The sequence below is a fragment of the Gracilinanus agilis genome, chromosome 3 (assembly GCF_016433145.1).
Source record: "Gracilinanus agilis isolate LMUSP501 chromosome 3, AgileGrace, whole genome shotgun sequence".
Classification (NCBI taxonomy): Eukaryota; Metazoa; Chordata; class Mammalia; order Didelphimorphia; family Didelphidae; genus Gracilinanus; species Gracilinanus agilis.
In genome coordinates this window covers 636857142-636877445 of record NC_058132.1, presented here as the reverse complement: position 1 = coordinate 636877445, position 20304 = coordinate 636857142, and the positions used below count along the sequence as shown (strand labels likewise).

At 38.2% G+C, this 20304-nt stretch overlaps 1 protein-coding gene across 1 annotated transcript; it reads left to right on the top strand.

The window, feature by feature from the left end:
* Positions 1-1454: 1454 nt before the first annotated feature.
* Positions 1455-19794, top strand: LOC123240204 (transmembrane 4 L6 family member 4-like). The gene is made up of 5 exons (XM_044667618.1): positions 1455-1628; positions 3839-3922; positions 7037-7173; positions 17450-17639; positions 19614-19794. Exons 1-5 carry the CDS (start codon positions 1455-1457, stop codon positions 19629-19631), a joined length of 603 nt encoding a protein of 200 aa, XP_044523553.1. The 3' UTR covers positions 19632-19794.
* Positions 19795-20304: the final 510 nt, after the last annotated feature.

Here is a 20304-nt window from a genome sequence, read left to right as displayed (position 1 = left end):
AACTGAATTTTTCATCATTTATTATACTTAAAAAACATTTCTTATTCTCTTCTAGAGGAAATATGTTAATGTAGCTATGAATTATGATAAGTATATTTTTTAATATTTAATTTAAAGAAAGTATTTTTGTTTTCACAGCCTTTCATTTCTATTTAATTGTCCCTTTTCACACTCAAAGGGCAATACCTTAAGACAAAGAAGAAAAAAAAGAACAGAAAAAAAAGAAACCCGTAAATCAAGTGTGACAATCTATGTGGAATTCCATCTCCATTGCCCTGACTTCTGTAAATAAGGGATTCTCATCTCTTCTCTTGGGCTAAACTTCAATAGTACAATTTCATAGCATTCAGCTCATCTTATTTTGTTCTTCCATTAACATTTTCACTATCTATGCTTATTTTTCTGGTTTTAGAACACACTTGCTTTTCTCTTGATCAGTTCTTGTCTTCCCATACTTTTCTGAATTCTTCACATACATTGTTGTTTCTTAAATCACAATGACATTCCATTCCATTTATGTGCTATAGTTTAGGCATTCCTCAATCAATGGGCATCTATATTATTTCTAGTTTGTTTCTGCCCCAAACATTGTTGCCATTAACATTTTGGTGTATGTGGGATTTTAAAATCTTTGAGCTATATGAGGTTTCCAGTCAAGGGTTATGAATATTTTAGTCATTTTTGCATAATTCTAAATCATTAAAAATATATAATTTTTAATAGTCATTTTCTACATTTCTCAATCTACCTTTTCTTTATTTCTCGTCCCCTCATCCCTCCCCAAAATGTCAAGCAATATGATACAGTTTGTACATATCTTGTGGTATAATGAATATTTCTATCTTCATCATGTTGTAAGAGAAGACATTTTACACTAGAGAAAAATTCATGGAGGAAATAAAGTGAAGAATGGTATGCTTCAGCCTGCATTCAGACTCCCATCAGTTCCTTCTATGGCAGTGCTTAGCCTTTTTTGTCATGAATCTCTTGGAGTTCCTGGATCCTTGAATTGTTGATAATAGGTAATTCATTCATAGCTGATCATCATACATTATTGCTGTTACTGTGTACAATGCCAAATCATTTTCTAGAATGATTCAACCAATTTGCAGCTCCACCAATTATATATTTGTGTGCCTACCTTTCCTTTCTGCTGGTGGAATATTAACAAATTTAATCAGTCTCCATGGTGAAGTGACAGCTCTATACGTAGTTATAATTTATGGAGGTGCCATGAAAACAAAGCCTAGCAGGATCAGGAGAGCAGGTGAGTACCTTGGAGAGCTCTGCCTGCATTTTGAGAGATGGAAATATCCCTCTAGGATGGCATTTGGGGAAAAAAAATTGGGAATTCTGGCCTAGGACCTCTGAAGAGACACTGCACGGAGTGGGCGTAGGGTTAGTGACTGATCGCTTCCATATTAGATTCATTTGCTTATCTTTTTACCAGGAGGATGTTTCATGTGAACTATGCACGGTGCCTGGGGGGTGCCCTCATCCCTCTTGCTGTGTTGGGCACCCTGACAAATATTCTATTATTTTTTCCTGGAGCTGAGGTAATGGACAACAATGTAAACCTTGCTGACGAGGTCTGGTATTTTGGAGGAATTTTAGGATGTGGAGTCTTGGTGAGTAAAAAGCTCCTAAAAAATCAGCCTACCCTCTTATCCCCCTCTCTCCTCCTTCCCCCAGTTCATTTCCCCTTTGCAGGAGACATTGGACTAGATCTGCTCTCTCTCTGGTCTTATCTTTATTTGGTTGCCGTAAGGCTATGAATTGATTTGGGGATGTGTTCAGCTGCTAACAGGCTAAAAGATTCATAACTCTTGACTGAAAATCTCATTGCTAGAGATATATCCCAAAGGGGAAAAGAGAGGTCCCATGTACACTAAAATATTCATGACATAGTGTTTTGAACAAGAAAGAACTAGAAACAATGGAGATGCCCATTGATTGAAGAATGCCTAAACAAATTGAAGCACATAAATTGAATGAATATTATTGTGATTTAACAATAATCGTATTAGGCCAGTGTAATTTAGTGTAATTGTATACTCCTTGAAAAAATTAATATGGGGCAGTTAGGTGTCTCAGTAGATAGAAAGTCAGGCCTGGAGATGGGAGTTCCTGGGTTCAAATGTGGCCTCAGATCCTTCCTAGCTGTGAGACTCTGAGTGAGTCACCTAACCCCAATTGCTTAGCCTTTGGTGTTCTTTTGCCTTCGAATGCATACTTAGTATCAATTCTAAGTCAGAAGGGTTTGTTTTTTTAAAGAATTAATATGGATAACTTCTCCTTTAATTATATCTGCCTCCCCAAAACCTAATCATAAACAACGTTGTTATTTTACCATAAGATTCTCTCTTTGGGAAAAACAATATTATTTCCAATAGCTAATTGTATAGATAGTTTGATTATTAGAAAGATAAAGCACTTATTATGGGTATTTAAATACAGGATAATCTCTGTCCTCAAGTAGATTACATTCTAATTTGGGAAGAACTGATAGAAGAAAGTAGAACTGGAGAGGGGATTAGAGAAGCTGGTATCATGGAGCTGGTTACCAGAAGAGAGGTGGAAGTGCTTGTTCCAGGCAAGTCGTTCCCATAAGAAAGTTTAGCTTTCTAGTGGGAGAGGAGGTGAGGATGATGTTTTGAGTAGAGGTGCATGGTTTATTGTCAGGCCTGCTATTGGCTTCCAAACACCAAAACAATCACTTGTTCTATATTATGTGTGTTACTTATGAATAAGTATCGATTGTTAACAGTAATTCCCATATCCAGAGTTGAAACTAGGAAGAAAAACTGTGGCTTTGTCTCAGGCCACTGAATTTAGAGGGTGCTGAAAGCTTTTGGAAGACTTCCAATAGCAGAGAAGAACAGGGGTTAGAATCTTGCTAGCAAGGAAAATTAGTTGAAATGGGAAACTACTACATGGTTTGCTCCCTCTTCCCCACCTCTATGGCAGATTCTCTAATAGGACCCTGCATTAACTTGTCCCCAGCATTGAGGTAGCTAATGACTCAGTGAATAGAGCTCTGAGCCTGGAGTCAGGAAGATCTGAGTTCAAATCTAGTTTCAGAATTTACTAGTTGTTTCCCTGGGCAAGTCACTTAACTTCTGTGTACTTCAGATTCCTCATTGGTGAAAGGGAGATGCTAATAAGAGCTTCCACTTACCAGGGTTGTTGTGAGGATCAAATGAGATAATAATTCTAAAGATAAAAATATCTAAAGATAAAAATTCTAAATTCTACAATGCCTTACACATAGTAGGTGCTATATAAGTGTTAGCTATTCTTATTAGCATCAGTAACTTGAAAAAGAATGTGAAATTTCCAGACCAATTTGCTTCTATGTCAAATAGAGTAAATTTTGTAGTCTCACGCACTTTGCGCTTACTCAAAAGGAGATTCAAGTTCAAATCCTGACCCCTTTCAGTTCTATATTTAGCCATTGTCCCATTATAGATTTGTGATCTCTTTATTGGATAGCACTTCTCCCTACCTGATATTTCATTTTCTGCTTCATACTTTTCATATAGTCTCTTCATCTTTGCCCTAGCTCGGTTGATCCCTATTAGCTTAATCAAAGTTTGTATTTTTTAACATGACTTCGAAAAGGACGGTATTCCTTTTTAGCTGCACCTATAGTATGAATCAGATATGAGCACCCATTATTTTGTAAAAGGCATTTTCACAGCCTTTGGAATCCCATAACTCCTCTCAGCCCTTAAGATCCATTGTGGGATAGGACTCCTGAATGTGGATGGCACTGGAGACCCTCAAACTCTCTCCCTAAGGTCCCTGCTCATCGTGGGTATCTCCTTGTTGTTGGCAGATGATCTTTCCTGCTGTCTCATTGCTGAGTCTGAAGAATAGTGCTGGTTGTGGTGGCCAGGAGGACTGTGGGAAGAAGTTCATAGTAAGTGAATGAAGGACAAAAAGAGCCAGAAGAATGCCCAGGTCATAGCACATCAGTGATCACCCAGATCCTGCTGCCCTTGGAAAAACTTCCATTTTGTTGGAAATGGATGTGGGTTAGGGAGGCAGCAGAAACGAGGCGGGGGGAGGGGGGGCAGTTTCACAGTTAATGGTAATAAAACAAAACCTGAAGCTCTACACTTAATAATAATGGATATTTATGTAGCATTTTAAAGTTTTCAAAGGACTTCATATATGTTATATCCCTTGAGACTCTCAACAAATCCCAGAGAAGGGTACTAGAGGTAGTATAATTCCCGTTTTACAAATGAGAAAACTTGGTCTTGGAGAGTTTAAGTAAGGACAAATATCAGAGAGGGATTTGAACCCAGATCTTCTCAGTGTAAAAGTCTCCAAGATATCCATTACTTCCGCAAAGACTTTCAGTCATTGTGCACAATCAGTCATAATGTCCTTATCATCAGAACGAAGCCTCAACTTCCTTCCATTCTTTCCCATTTTCCTTTAGTATATGCATTTGATGTTCAAAGAATTCTCAAGTATGGTCCTTTCATTCTACAAATGTTTAGCTGACTTGACTAATGTTATACAGCCAATAAATGTCAGATCCTAGATTCTAACTCAGTTCTTTTGACTCCAAGTTCAGTAAGTCCACATATCCAAAAAGGTTTTGGATAAGGGACACACAAACTGATTTGCTCAGGTTCTCCTTCCCCAACCTGTTCGCACACACTCTCTCTCTCCCTGTTCATCTCTGGAATAGCCCTGGTGACAACAAGAAAGTCTAGGCAAATGATCAAAAGTGAAGCCACTCAGGACTACCTAAAAGAACCAGTAAAAAAAAAAAAGAGAGAGAGACAAAGAGAGCAAGAGAGCACTCTATATTATTATCAGTTTGAATAGTGAGAGTGTTTTTCAAATAAAATTACTTTTCTATTTTAGAAGTTGAACTTTGGAACCCAAAATTGAAATTCTTATACCTGAACTAGTATTGAGCTCTCACTCTACATGTATAGTTCCAAAAAATCTCTCTCTCTCTCTCTCTCTCTCTCTCTCTCTCTCTCTCTCTCTGTCTGTCTTTCTGACTCTATTTTCTCTCTCATCTATCTATCAATCACTCTATCAATCTAACTATCTGTCTGTGGATCTGTCTTTCTGTCTATTTCAGCATACAGGAATCTGTCAATCGATCATCAGTCTCTCTCTCTCTCTCTCTCTCTCTCTCTCTCTCTCTCTCTCTCTCTCTCTCNTATCTATCTATCTATCTATCTAATAACTACATTTTCCCACATATTTTTCTCCCTTCCCTCCCAGGGAGGCATTTTTCATTAATGAAAACAAATAAGCAAACAAACGAATAAAAAGATACCTCCATTCAACACCCTCCCCACCAAACCCAACAGATAAGTAAAATTAACCAATGTATCAACAAAGATTGAAATTAAAATGTTGCATTCCATACCCATAGGCCCCCACTTTAAAAAAAAAGAAAGGAACGTAGGAGGTATATTTCTTTATCACATCTTTGGGGACAATTTTGATCCTTATAATTTCATAGCATTGAATGATTGTTTGGCTGTTTTCTGCATATTATAGTTATTATATATATTATAACATAATATTACATATTATATATATATATATATGATCTTATACTATGTACCAATATATGTATATGTGGCATATATAAGCTGTTCAGAGAAGACTTGTACCTTTTTCCAAGGCTTTCCACCTATGATGTTCACTTGCCACCCATCTCTCACATGTGGCTCCAAAAAGCTATAGCATGCACAGTAGCCATGCCCTAGCAAAACTATCTCAGCAAACGAGTTAAACTATGGTGAGGAGGCAGCTGGGTAGCTCAGTGGATTGAGAGTCAGGCCTAGAGACGGGAGGTCCTGGGTTCAAATCCGGCCTCAGACACTTCCCAGCTGTGTGACTCTGGGCAAGTCACTTGACTCCCATTGCCCACCCTTACCACTCTTTCACCTAGAAGTCAGTACACAGAAGTTAAGGGTTTAAAAATGTTTTAAAAAAAAAACTACATTGAGAGTAACTGACTGGCCTCAAACTAGCCAGTGAGTTAAGTGGGTGTCCACCACAAGCATGTGAACACTTTACTGGTGGAAAAAGTGGATATGAACAATTTGTCCCAATGGGCCATGAAATGAAAACTGGGCAATGAAAACATGTGCTATGGGATAGAACTTGGTTATACACCGAGGATGCCAAAGTCATCCACTGCATTCTGAATCACTGCCAGTCGTCTTGACTTTTACTGTTGTTTTGCCACTGGACTTCTCTGGATGTCTCTGGGAGAGAGAGAGAGGCTGATGACTTTGTGCAGCTTTGTGGAGGCATCATCACAACAAACACTGGCGTTTAATAGACTGTCAGAGTGAGGAAGAGACAGAATGTGACAATAATGAGGCGATGTGTGACTCAGAATGCTAGATCAATCACAGATTTATTCTCTCCAAGATAAATATTTGCATTCAACAAAAGCTGTGGCCCCAAGGCAAGGCAACTATCAGAAGATTTAATGTCAACAGACTAGAGTGGGAACAGTTTGCTACTGACTTGGAGGGAATGTTGAGCCAACACATGATCGAAGAGAAGAAAAAAGAAGAGAAGAGAAAAGAAGTGGGCGGCTTTCAGAGATTTGGTGTACAGTACCATGTTTACTCATCTAGGTCAGAATATTCACGCACATTAGGTTTGTTTGATGAAAATGATGGGAAATTCAGAGGCTACCAAATGAAAAATGAGGACTCCACAGGGTTTCCCAACAGGATAGTTTGTCTGTCTTTAAGAAGTAAAATGCTATTGAAACTTAGAGAGATGCAGGAATTTATGGCAAGGAAGAAGGCAGATGAAATTGTTTTATTAGAAGAGTTACAGCCCAAAGGACTTCTATGATGCCCCAAAGGCTATTTATGGACTAGTTCCTATGGTGCATGACAGCTACCCTAGGAGAGTAATTTACCACCACTGTCAACAGTATCAAAGTGGTTACTTTGATTGTCTTTGATTTTTGTGAAATTATGTCATCTCAAATGAGTGAAAAATACCTTTTTTTTTCTCTCTTTTTCAGATGTTTAACTCTATAATAGTTTCTGGAATTGGCCTCGTAGGAGCCTTATATGCATTTACCATCTCAGTGGTTGCTATTAATAGAGGTCCCAAGTGTTTTGTGGGAAACAATACATGGGAATATCCCTTTCGTGATGGGTAAGATCAAGTGCCACACATATATAGCCTTATCCACCAAAACTGTTATTGATTATATTCTCTGAGATAAAATTTACTTCCCTATTCATATCTATTTTCTATTGCTTGCTCTCTGGAATATTGGATCCAAGGTGAAAGAAGTCTTTTCTTTGGAATAAATCAGGGAGTATAAAGTAGGGAGGCTATAACAACCTTACATAGCTCTGAGCCAAGCATGATAGTTGTTATGGAATCTTGGAGCTGGAGGGCACTCTAGAAGTTTTGTTTTAAGGTGAAGCTTGAGAATTTTGTTTTGGGTTACAAGGCAAGGAAACAGCAAATCTGAGATTCAAAAATGGCTTTCCTGACTCTAGGGGTTGTATTTCTGCTATTATACTATTATTGAAGGAGGTGTGGGGAAGAGAGACAGAGACAGAGAAAGACAAAGAGAGAAATACAGAGGCAGTGATAGAGACAAAGACAGAAAGAGACACAGAGAGAGACAAAGATAGAGACAGTGTGAGAGAGAAACAAAAAGAGAAAGAGACAAAGACAGAGTCAAAAAGAGAGCTAGAGAGTGAAAGAGAGAGACAAAGATAGAGAGACAGAAAGAGAGGTAGAGAGACAGTGAAAGAGATAGAGACAAAGACAGAGTCAGAAAGAGAGCTAGAGAGTGAAAGAGAGAGACAAAGATAGAGAGACAGAGAGGTAGAGAGACAGTGAAAGAGATAGAGACAAAGACAGAGAGAGAGAGAGAGAGGGAGGGAGAGAGAGAGAGAGCAGAAATAGAGAAAGAGAGTATTTGCTACAAGACTAGACAAGAAGAATCACTCTGCGGAATAAAGGTTTTTAATAAGAAATTTATACAAAAATAGAATTTTGTTCCATCTCAGATTTACTATCTTTTGGATGGAGATACAAGAAATGAGGCTAAATGAAAAGATCAGCCAGAGGCTTGGGGAAATGACAATATGAGTACTTTTGTTATAACTAGAAGGGTGAGAAAAATGATTTATTCTTCTACATATCTCTTTAAGTAATGCTATCTGATCAGTTCATTTCAATCATAGACCTTAGACTAAATATAAAAAATTCTTAGCCCAGAGTGATGATTTATGTGCAAGAATTCTGTCTGGATAGCTCAGGGACATTTGGGGATGCCTCGGGGTCATTTGTAAAATGCCGATCAAATTGAGAAGAGATTCATTCAGTAGGTCAGGCACATAGGACATTCCCATCTCCTCCTAGAGAGCAAAGGCAGGATCAAGCTGTGACACGGAAGGGAAATATCTGCCTGGTTCATCAGTCTACCGGCCTCTGAGAGAGAACAATAGACCCAGTTTGAGGGAAATACAAAGAAAAGACTAGTTCTTTCGCCAACTTCCTTTCCTTTTGCCCATTTATTCATAGGTGCTATAATATAATCTGCAATTTCCTTCCCTAAATGTCACCAGTACATTGGATTTTGCTTCAACTAAAAAGAAGCCAGAGATGAACTAGAAAGAGATAGACGTAAATGGAAAGTGAGGTAGAGAGCCCAAAACTCTGCCTAAATGTTAAGCGTGTTCCTGACTGGGTGTCTGCAGCAGCTGTGACTGATTTCCTAACATTTTGTCTAAAATCAACTTCCTCAATCTGAAGAGGGAAACGTGAGACTTAGGAGGCATTATACTGTTCTCTGGCTAAAAGTGAGCAAATTATTGTAACTAGGTAACACAGCTATAATTCCACTGTCATCAACATCAGTACAAGCATCCAATCTTAGCTTCAGAGGTCTATATATTGTCAAATCTTTTAGAGACAAGAAAAGTTTCTTCTTACTTGTCTTAAGACTTGTCTCATGAACAAACCCCAAAGGGCCAATAATCATGCAATTTATGATGGTGAAAGATTAGTGAAAATAATATTGAAAACATGTTAGTTTGAAAGATTCAATGTTAGCCACATTAACATGGCGGATTGATGTTGAGAATATTCAGCATAGGGTTAAGATTGATTCAAGATATGGGCAGATAAGTCGCTAGAGAAACAGAGTTGGAGACAGGAGGTCCTGGGTTCAAATCTGGCCTCAGATACTTCCTAGCTGTGTGACCCTGGTCAAGTCACTTAACTCCTATTGCCTAGCCCTTACCACTCTTTTGTCTTGGAACCAACACTTAATATTGATTCTAAGACAGAAACTAAGGGTTTGTTTTTTTTAAATTGATTCAAGATAAACAAATCTACTACATAAAAAATCTGATTCATTATTTTATGATTGGAAACAAACCAATATAAAGAATAACAATTTTCTCATTCCCAAAAGTCACAATAGCCTCTGACCAGGTTGTCCGAGAAGAATATTCACTTAAAAACTAGAAGATACTTGTGAGCAGGAACTTTAGAACTTGGGTCATCTCCAGGAAATCTTATTATATCTTGACTGTATTTTAATCTATTAGTGAACCTTTTTCATGGTACAAGGGTTAGTGCACTGTATTTGCAGTCACAGAACTTGGGTTTAAATCCCAAGTTGGCCATTAACTACTTGCTTGACCTTGGACAAATCACTTGACCTTCTTCTGTCTCAGTTGGTTCATCTGTAAAATGAAGAGGTTTTGTCTAGATGTCCTCTGAGGTCCCTTCCAGCTACAGACTTGCAATCCCATGTCTTGGCTTTGACTCTTGTGAATTGTAGGACTCATACTAAGTCACATTAATTTTTCTGTATCTCAGTTTCCCAATCTATATAATGGAGATAATAGCATTGACTGTAATTGCTTCACAGTTTTGCTGCAAGGACACCATTTTTAAACCATAAGTTGCCATAGAAATGAAACCAGAAAATAGTGGTTCAAAATGGAGCCAAAAGTCATTGGTTCAAATCCAAAAATATTGATTAAGTGTTTTAATTTCTCTCACCTTAGTGTCCTCTTATATTAAATCAGAGGCTTAGAATGGATGGACCAAGTTATTTTCTAGCTCTAAATCCGATGATTATAATAACAGCTAATATTTAAATAGTACATTAAGGTTGGCAAACTGCTTTACCAACATGATTTTATTTGGTTCACACAACAGCCAAATGAGGTGAGTACTACAGAAATAATTATCTTTAATTTATGTCTGAGGAAATTAAGGCTCAGGCAAAGTAACTTTCCTTCCTGTTGTGCACTGAGGAAGAAGCAGATTTTGAGCCCAAATATCTCTGGACTCCAGATTCTTTGTCCTTTCTTTCACATTATACTGAACTGACATTTTAACCCATCTCTCAGGTAGGGTAGAGTTTCCATTCATTCTTCCCAGTAGGTAACTCCTATTCCATACTATCCTTGCATCCCAGCAGAAATTCAGTAATATTGCTTGGTGATAGTTCTAGCACAGTATTTACCACTGATGGCTTTGTCCAATTTTCTGTCTCCTAGTTTTTCTCCTCCTCCACTTTGTTCTTAATAAGCAAACCATGTAATGTCAGAGGGAAAAAACAAGCACATACTTCATGACTTGGCGGAGGGACATGGGGTTGGAGTATTCCCCAGGGGAATTGTTAATAGCCAATTCTTGATTATTTTTATGTATTTTTTAAAAAACCCTTTCATATGTCATTTAAATTTAACATGAAATAAAAGGGCCTTTTCTCACTTTAAACTGTATAGAAATCTCTCTTCAACCAGTTTTAATATGCTTTGGAGCAGGGAAGGATTCTAAGAAAAGGGATCAGTCTTTTAAAACCTTATTTTCTGTCTTAGTGACAATTCTAAGACAGAAGGGCAAGGACTGAACAAATGGGGTTAAGTGACTTGCCCAGGATCGCACAGCTAAGGAGTGGCTGAGGCCAGGGGTCAGTTAATTGTGCTCCAGCTCTACCTTGTTTAATGGCAGCTATTTGAAAGGTGGAATGAGATGCTCATTTATATGTTTCCACTCAACAGGAAGAAATTGGCATCAAGCAAAATGCTCAGATGGTCTTTCTACAGCAACATGCCATATGTGCCCTGCAGTGGGAAATTGTTTGGGTCTTACAGTATTTCCCAACTGGCATCTTAGTTTCAGAGCCAAGTCACTTAACCCTGGTTGTCTCAGTTTCCTCATTTATAAAATGAGCTGGAAAAGGAAATGCCTTTCTTAGCCAGGAAAACCCCAAACTGGGTCATGACTAAAACAACTCAATGACAACAAATATAGTGCTTTAAGGCTTGCAAGGTGCTTATAAATTGCAGCCATTTTTATCCTCACAACAATCCTAGGAGATAGGAGCTATTATTACCCTCATTTTATAGAAGAGAAAACTGAGGAAGAACAAAGTTAAGTGATCTTCCCAGTATCACACAGATAATAAGTGCCTGTGGCTGGATTTGAACTCAGGCCTTTGTCACTCCAGGGCCATAACTTTATCCACTACAGCTTTTGACAATACAAGGTTGTTTACATATCAACTTACCTGTCTATCTCACCATCCCTCCATCTCTCCATCTACTTGCCCCCCTCTCTACACATACACACACACATACACACATACACACACATCCTTCCTATCTATGTTTCTATCTATCTATTTGTCTTTCCTTCCTATATATCTACATATCTATCCATCAATTTCTGTTTATCCATTTTCTCTCTCTCATTCCTTTCTATATATGTATATCCATCAGTTCATCTGTCTGTCTATCTATCTATCTATCTATCTAGCCAGCCAGCTTTCTCTTTTTCTCTCTATTAGCTCTTTCTCCTTCTATTCATCTGTCTATCTGTCTATCTATCTATCTGTCCATCTAGCCATTCATCCATCCATCCATCCATCCATCCATCCATCCATCCATCTATCCAGCTTTCTCTTTCTGTCTCTATTAGCTCTTTATCCTTCTATTCATCTATCTATCTATCTATCTATCTATCTATCTATCTATCTATCTATCCATCCATCCATCCATCTATCCAGCTCTCTCTTTTTCTCTCTCTATTATCTCTCTCCTTCCATTCATCTGTCTATCTATCCTTCTTTCTATCTTTTTCCATCTCCATCTACCTATATATCTCTCTCTATCTCTCTCTATCTCTCTTTCCCCCTCCTTCCTACCAATTATTTATCTAGCCTTCTTATTTATCTATCCATCTATCTATTATTATCTATTTTCTCTCTCTCATTCCTTCTTACATATATATGCTTGTAAGTATGTATGTATCTAATCTATCATTTATTTCTGTACTTTAATGATTATCAGGACATAGAACTGGAAGAGACATCAAAGGGCATCTAGGTCAAGTTGCTCATTTTACAGAGAAGGAAACTGAGCACCAGAGAAGGAAGACACTAATCATAGAGAGATAGAATTTGAACTCCAATCTCCTTGCTCTAGAGTTTTTTTTCCCATTCTACCAAACAGGCTCCACTCCTTAAAGTTCATAGCTTGCCAAGTCAGATCTGAGGTTATAAAAGGTTACCCAAAGGGTTAGACAACTAGACTTTGTGAGCATCACCTGTATTGGGTTCTTGGTACCTTTTGGGGCCTCTTTGACTCTTTTCAAGATTCTTTTCAGCTTTCCTTTGGGCACTTATTGACTCTCTCTAATGTCTCTATTAGCCTCAGATGGAGTTTTACATCTACTTTAAGCTGCATTCTAGATAACCTGGCATAGGAAAGCCCTATCCTGGGAGGAAACCTTGGGTCAGTGGGTCACTACCTCATAGACATCCAGAGTTTTTCTCTTCCCTGGTCACTGGACCTTCCTAGTTGGAATTCTCATTGCTTCTGTCAACTGGCATGTTTAATTCAGCAGATCAAATTCTATTTCTGGCTTCCAAGGGAGAGAATCATGAGAGAAGGATCAGAAATAGAGAGAAGGGCTTCATCTGAACTCAAAAGAACAAAATTGTGAAGAAGGGGAGAGACTGAATTTTGGGTGAGAAATGGGACAAACTAAGGACAATTTGAAATATGACAGTCTCTAGATTCACATTCTTGTCCAGTTTCTACTCATAGCTTTAGTGAGCTAAGGTTGAGGGAAAAGGAATGACATTCAGGAGAATTAAGGATAATATAAAAGAATTAGAGCAGACTTTTGGTGTAGTGCTATCAGGAAGATCTCAATTCAAATCCAGCCTCAGACACTTCCTAACTGTGTATCCCTTGACAGGTCACTTAACCCTATTTACCTCAGTTTCTTCATCTGTAAAATGATCTGGAGAAGGAAATGATAATCTACTCCAGTATCTTTGCCAAGAAAACCAGACTGAAAAAAAGTGACTAAATAACAACATAAAAGGATTAAGGAGGATCAAGGAAGATTAAGGAGTAAGGGCCAAAAGAAAAAAGTGGAACAATTGGAGAGTCAAGCAAATTGACTGAGAGAATTGGAGGAAGGGGTTAGTGTGGAGCTGAAAAGGAGGTGTCAAGAGGGAGGATTCCAGTGGGGCTTTGGAGTTAAGATTAGGAAAGGAAGCTAAATGATGCTATAAGCTGTCTAAAGGTAGCCAAATGACCTGACATAAGAAAAGATCTGAGTTCGAACATGGTTTTTTCAGACCCTTGCTAACTGTATGACCCTCAGTTTTCTCAATTATAGAATGGGGATAAGAATTGCACTTACATCCTAGGATTGTTGTAAATCTCAAATCAGCTACTCTTTTTTAAAAAATCTTACTTTCTGTATTAGTGACAACTCTAAGACAGAAGGGTGAGGGCTAGGTAAGTGGCATTTAATGACTTGCCTAGTGTCACACAGCCAGGAAGTGTTTGAGGCCATATTTGAACCTCATGACCCCACTTGGGTTTTTCTTGGCAAAGAAACTAGAGTGGTTGCCATTTCTTTCTCCAGCTCATTTTACAGATGAGGAACTGAGGCAGCAAAGAGGGTTAAGTGAATTGGTCACACAGCCAGTCATTGTCTGAGGCCAGATTTGAACTCATGAAGATGAATCTTCCTGATTCCAGGCCCAGTTCCCTATCTTCTGAGCTTCCTAGTTGCCCCAGCTGTAAAATTAGAGTTCACAAATACCTGATTTGAAGTTTTTTTGTAAAGAAGAGGGAACTGGATGCTTTGAGGATAAGGAGGCAACAGGATCACAAGGAATACAATCTTAGAGCCTCTTCTCAGACTGAGTCCCAATCTTATAACAAAGGCTGTTGGGTCATTGATCATCCAGTAAGGGATAAAGGAAGAGGGAAAGAGGAGCAGTAGTTGGCATCTCTCCTTTGGGTAGCTACCACGCTAGTCTCTGAGAATGGGATGTGGATTTCAGAATAAGAGCCTAAATTATATGGTTGACAGATGTCTGGCCAGAGGTGGTGTGTATACTCTCCTGGAAACTAGATGAGAATGCAATTATGTGGACTGAGAAGAGGTTGAATGGTGGGACTCCTGTTTCAAAGTCAATAGATCAGCAGGTCTGTTCTTGTCCCTTTTTGTGTAATAAAGACATAGATGATAAATAGATAAAACCAAACAGGAAGAGATAACAGATATTTGCAAAAAGCTCTTTTTGGCCCTAGAAGGAAGAACCAGGAATAATTTAGTATATGTTGCATTGAGACTTGATATTGGGAAAAAATTCCTAAGGATTAGTTTTCCTAGCTCTGCAATGGGCTTTTCCCTGCAGGTCATTTGCTAAATATATTATAGTAGAAATTCCCTCTGGCTATGTATTGGCCTATATGGACTTTAGGGGAGCTTCTACCTCTCACATTTTGTCATTGGAGGCAGCATTACCTAATAGAGGGACCGCTATCCTTAAAGTTAGGAAAACCTGGGTTCAAATCCTGTCTGATGAGAATTATAGTCATGAGAACATGGGCAAGTTACTCAAATCCTCTGAGCCTCAGGCAACTCTCTAAGACTTTAAGTTGTAAATGGGCTGCAATCTGTATCTGTGTTGGAAGTTCCCACCGGGATAAAATCACAGATCAATGAAATATTCATGAGTAAAAATTCAAGTTTAACACTTGACATTCCCATGAAACAAAAGACTTTGTTACTATCCCAAAGCTGCCTTGTAATAAATGCTGTCCTCCCTGTTTTATCAAGCAGACCACGGGGTGGCAATGTTGCTCCATTTCTCTACCAAGCCATGCCATTACAAGGAACAGAAAGGAGGTCCAATTTAAAATAAAATACTAAAAAAACTCAACTCCTTGGTGCCACATTTTCTGTATGTAGTCCTCCAGAAAAAAGCAAACAAACATACCTCCAGAAGCTCGGAAATATAAATTGTATTATTGTCTTATTAAATTGTGATCAAAAAGTAATGGAGATTCTTCACCTTCGCCATCATTCACCTGATAAATCATCTTGGCCAAGTTACTGGGCCCAGGGGCAGAGGGAGGCTACTGGATTAGATGGAAGAACTCTAAGGCTCCTTTGGCTCTAACCTTCTATGCCTCTCTTATTCTATGATGTTTTAACAGAAATAGAATATTAAGAAAATATGATGATAAATCATAGCTGGCATTTATATGGCAATTTAAGATTTGCAAAGAGCTTTACATGATGACTAGATGGCGTGGTAGATAGAGTGCCAGGCCTGGAGTCAGGAAGATTCCTCCCTTTGAGTTTAAATCTGGTCTCGGACACTAGATGGATGACCCTAGCCAAGTCACTTAACATGTTTGCCTCGGTTTCCTCATCTGTAAAATGAGCTAGAGAAGGAAATGGCAGACCATTCAAATATCTTTGCCAAGAAAATTCCAAATGGGGTTATGAAGAGTCATATGTTATGAAGATGATTAAATGACTGAAAACAGCAACAACAACTCGGGCCACGAGTCTGACATCTTTGGTGTAGTAGATAGGGTGTTATCCTTGGATGAGGAAGTCTTGAATTCAAATTCTGATTCTGACGCTTAGTAGCTATATGACCATAAGAAAATCTGTTTCTCAGTTCCTTCATCAGTAAAAGGTTGGGGTTGTACTTGATGAGCTTTATAGTCCTTGGGGGCTCTAGATCTGTAATCCTATGAATATATCCTAGATATTGCTGTGTTTGTGAACCTGAGTCACTTAGTTTTTTGGGCCTCAATTTCCTTTTCTGTAATGGGTTCATATTCAGGTTCTGTCCTTAGAAAAGGTATTATACCACTTCAGGTCTTAATTTCTACTTTGGTAAAAAGTGAGGGGTTGGAATGGATGCCATTTGAAGACTGTTTCCATTCTAAGTCTATGATCCTACCTTGGTCAACATATCCAAAAATCAAACAAGAGAATGCCCAGAACTTCCCAAATTGTGAAGTCAATGAATGACTGACCATTCTTATTGCTATTCCTTCCCAAGGGCTAGAGGGCCTTTTGTACTCTCTCATATTGCGATCTTGGACTCATCTGTTTACTGGACTAAATAAGGAGAAACGTCCTAATTCTGTAGCTGGATCCATAGACAGGTCCTAAATGAGAGAAAAGAGTTGCTGGAAAGAACTAGGGAATTGGCGGTTGTTTGGCGTTTTGTGTCGTGACATCATCCATTTCATTCTGAGTCAATTCGATTAGCATTTTTAATGTACCAACCACATACAAGGCACTTGGGAAAGTATTGGGGATAAAAAGAGAAAAGCTAAACATATCCTACTCTCAAGGAACTTTCATTCTGCTAGATGCTTTATTGTAATTATTTTCTAGTTGAGTCATGTTGTGTCCAACTCTTCATGACCTCATTTGGAGTTTTCTTGGCAAAGATACTGGAGTGGTTTGCCATTTTCTTTTCCAGTTCATTTGACAGATGAGGAAACTGAGGCAAAGAGGGTTAAATGACTTTTTTTCTCCAGGGTCACACAGCTAGTGAGTGTGTGAGGCCAGATTTAAACTCAGGAAGATGAATATTCATGAATTCGGGCCGACACTTTACTGTATCACCTACCTGCTTTCTGCTAGAGACAAAAGCTACTTATTGAGAGTTCCTCAGAAGAGACATGACTTTATAATCAGTGGTCAGGCACCTGACCTCAAAATTCTAGATAAGAGGACTAAGAAAGATCTTTTAGAAACATTTTTTTCAAATGTTTTTGGATTTGGCAATCTGAATTTTCAAAAAGAAAAGACCTCAAATATACTCCAGTCAGGGCTAGGCACAGTAGAAAGCTCAGGGCATAGGGTGGAGGCTTGATGAGTGTAGACTAATAATAATTGGAATTTCTCTAATACTTTAAAGTTTGTAATGTGCTTTATACCATCATCTCTTTTGGTCTTCATCACACTCTTGCACACACTAATAAAAAAAAATTGGCAAGACAGCTTTGAGATCTACACAGAACTAAATCAGGATGGTTGCCTATGATAAATACTTAATACATATTTGTTGGATGAATGAATGAATATCTCCTCTGCTACACAGGAACTATCTCAAAGATAGGGATTTGTGGAGTAACTGCAAAGAACCTATTCATATTGTGCCCTGGAACTTGACTCTCTTCTTCATCCAGCTCATAATAAGCAGCTTTCAGATTTTACTCTGTGGCATACAGCTGGTCAGAAGTGTCTTGGAAATCATCTGTGAAGAGTGCCAATGCCCTGAAACCTGTGGGGTAGGTTAATTGTTGTTGTAGCTCTATTATACCACAATCTTCTGAGTCATGTCAGGAAGAAAGGGCTGTTTGATCAAGAGACTCATATAGACTTGACCTCCTTCCACAAACCAATAGGGAACCAGATTGGACCAAAAAAAGCCAATCAGCCCGATCAGCCAGAGCTCATCATAGTCATGGCCATAAGTCATTGGCTGAATTCTAGAAGCATTACTTTTGCTCTTTGTCCATCATTAAGACCATCTGTGGTGAACCAGGTGGACCAAATTATTTCATTTTCCATCCAGTTCCCTGTGGTCATGTAGAGAAAGAATAGGTGAATGCCCACACAGGGCATGCAATTTCCAAAGACACAATACATCATTGTTGGGCTCTAATCATATTGTTTCCTTAGTTTCCTAAACAGATTCAGAGATAATTGAATTTATAAGGATCTTTTATGGTTATTCCCTTACAGAGAACATCAATCCAAAACCAATATGTGATATCTGCATTTAATGTGAGAGAACTGGATATCAATGTAAAGGAAATGACCCACAGGAAGCTTAGTGGGATCATGGTGTATTAGATAGAAGTTTGGATGTTGTATCAGGAAGACCTGAGTTCAAATCTGGTCTCAGAGTTTTACCAACTGTGTTAACCTAGGCAAGTCAATTAAGGTCTCCAGGCCTGAATTTCCACTTCTAAAAAAGGAAGAATTTAAGGACTTGATCTCTGAGATTCCTTCCAGGTCTAAATCTAGATTTAGATTAGAGATATAAATCTGTTATCTATAGACTTATTTTCCAATGAGACTTTGAGTATGGCAGACACTATGTCCATAAAGTAGAAACTCTTGAATAGGGAAATAGTTTCATCACTTACTTTATCCCTTTATTGGCAGAATCAAGTCAATAAATCTCTATTATTAAGAAGTAACAAAAATTTTAGCAAACTAAACATCAAATGATCAAAAAGTCTTATGCATCCAATATAGTGAAATGTATATTTACATCAGAGCTCTACTGTCCCTTCTGACTTTGATTTGGTTGTTTCAATATGAAAGCTAAAATGAAAGATAAAAACCTTTATTCTCTAAGAAATCACTTTTTTTTACAAAGAGGATAAACAAAAAGTTTTTGTGTTCCCTAAACAACAACTATCTTTGTCAGGAGATGGCTTTCTTTAGATTCTGAAGATCAAAAACACTTAAAACAGTTTTGAGATGCCTACTCACTTGGTTTGCATGAGATGCAGAGTAGAGAATACGAAATGTTCATTCTTTTTTCTTCCTTAGGTGAGATCTGGGTTAAGGTTGCATCAATAGGAAAGTTTTTCTCATTCACAGGGATGCTCAGAAATATATGAGATAACATTTTCCAAAAATCTGAGGGTTCTGGGTTAAGGTATGATCTTCTTTATATGGTGCCACCAAGCTACTACTTGTAGGCAAATTTATTAAAAAAGAAAACTACCATGATGGTGAAGTAATATGGTCATTCTACCATTTCATTGACTAATAAGAGACTGCTTGGTATACTGGAAAAAGGACTTGCCATTGGGTAGAGAGACCCAGATTGAAGAACTGTCTTTCAATATACACATAACCAGAAAAGTAAGTTACTTCAGTCCTTAACTCCCCAGGCAACTTTTTAAAACTATAATGTTATAGAGGAATTACTGGCTAATACTGATGGAGGGAGTTTCCATAATGGGATTCTTCCAGTACTCTATCTGATGAAATCACAGGCACTACAATAACGGCAACAACAAGAACTAGATCAGAATGGCCATTCATCAATCACCTAGTTTTTTGAAGCTCAATCATTTGAGGTCAAGAAAAAGAATGGGAGCAGATTCATAAGTTACAGGAAGAGGAGTAGAAGGAAAATCTGGTGATTGTGTGGCTGATCATGTGTTGAGGATGGAGGGATAAAAATAAAAAAAAGAAGACTGATTAAGTGGGATAATGTGTTATCCTTTTCTCTTTTCTAGGGAAAAAGGATTGCTTAAAGCTGGGATGAACCCTTTGGAATACTACCACCTTGGATAAAGAGCCATTATTTTTGGAAGATGCCTCATCCCTGACACATTGCTCATGATGATCTTAGGACAAGGCAGCCTTAACGTGATCAAGCCCCAGCTCATTAAAATTCTACATTAGAAATTAGTCTAAAACCAAAATAAAGAAAATTAGCAAGTTGTTGTTCAAGAGCAATACACGTGGACATCTTAAACTTTTAAAATAGCAACTTGATAATGGAAGTAAACCTCTTTTAGACTTTGCCCCTTTTTGGGGATCTGGGGCATGACCCAAGCTCACTTCCCCAAGTCTTTTGTTATGACTATGAAATTAAATACCTAATGGTACCCAGGTGGCTCCCCTAGTACATGTGGTAATCTAAGGACCCTCTGGGGGTATCTCCACCATACTGAACCAACCAAATCAAAGTCAGAAGGGACAGTAGAGCTCTAATCTAGTCATGTCATCTGAAAGATGAATTGACGTGACTTGCTTAGGGTCATACATTGTTAGTGGGAAAATTAGGATTCCAAACAAGGTCTCCTCATTATCTTTCATAGTGATTTTTATACTGTTTCTTTGTGCCCTTCCTAGGAAATAAACAGAATTCTTATGGAGCAGCTTGGTGGTGCAATAGTCAGAGTGCTGGCTCTGGAGTCAGGA

Excerpts from the sequence above, each read along its gene's own strand:
- LOC123240204 (XM_044667618.1), top strand. The coding sequence starts at position 1,455 with ATGTTTCATGTGAACTATGCACGGTGCCTGGGGGGTGCCCTCATCCCT. Across the intron at positions 1,629-3,838 it reads TTTTAGGATGTGGAGTCTTG|ATGATCTTTCCTGCTGTCTC; the intron begins GTGAGTAAAAAG and ends TGTTGTTGGCAG. Across the intron at positions 7,174-17,449 it reads GAATATCCCTTTCGTGATGG|GAACTATCTCAAAGATAGGG; the intron begins GTAAGATCAAGT and ends TCTGCTACACAG.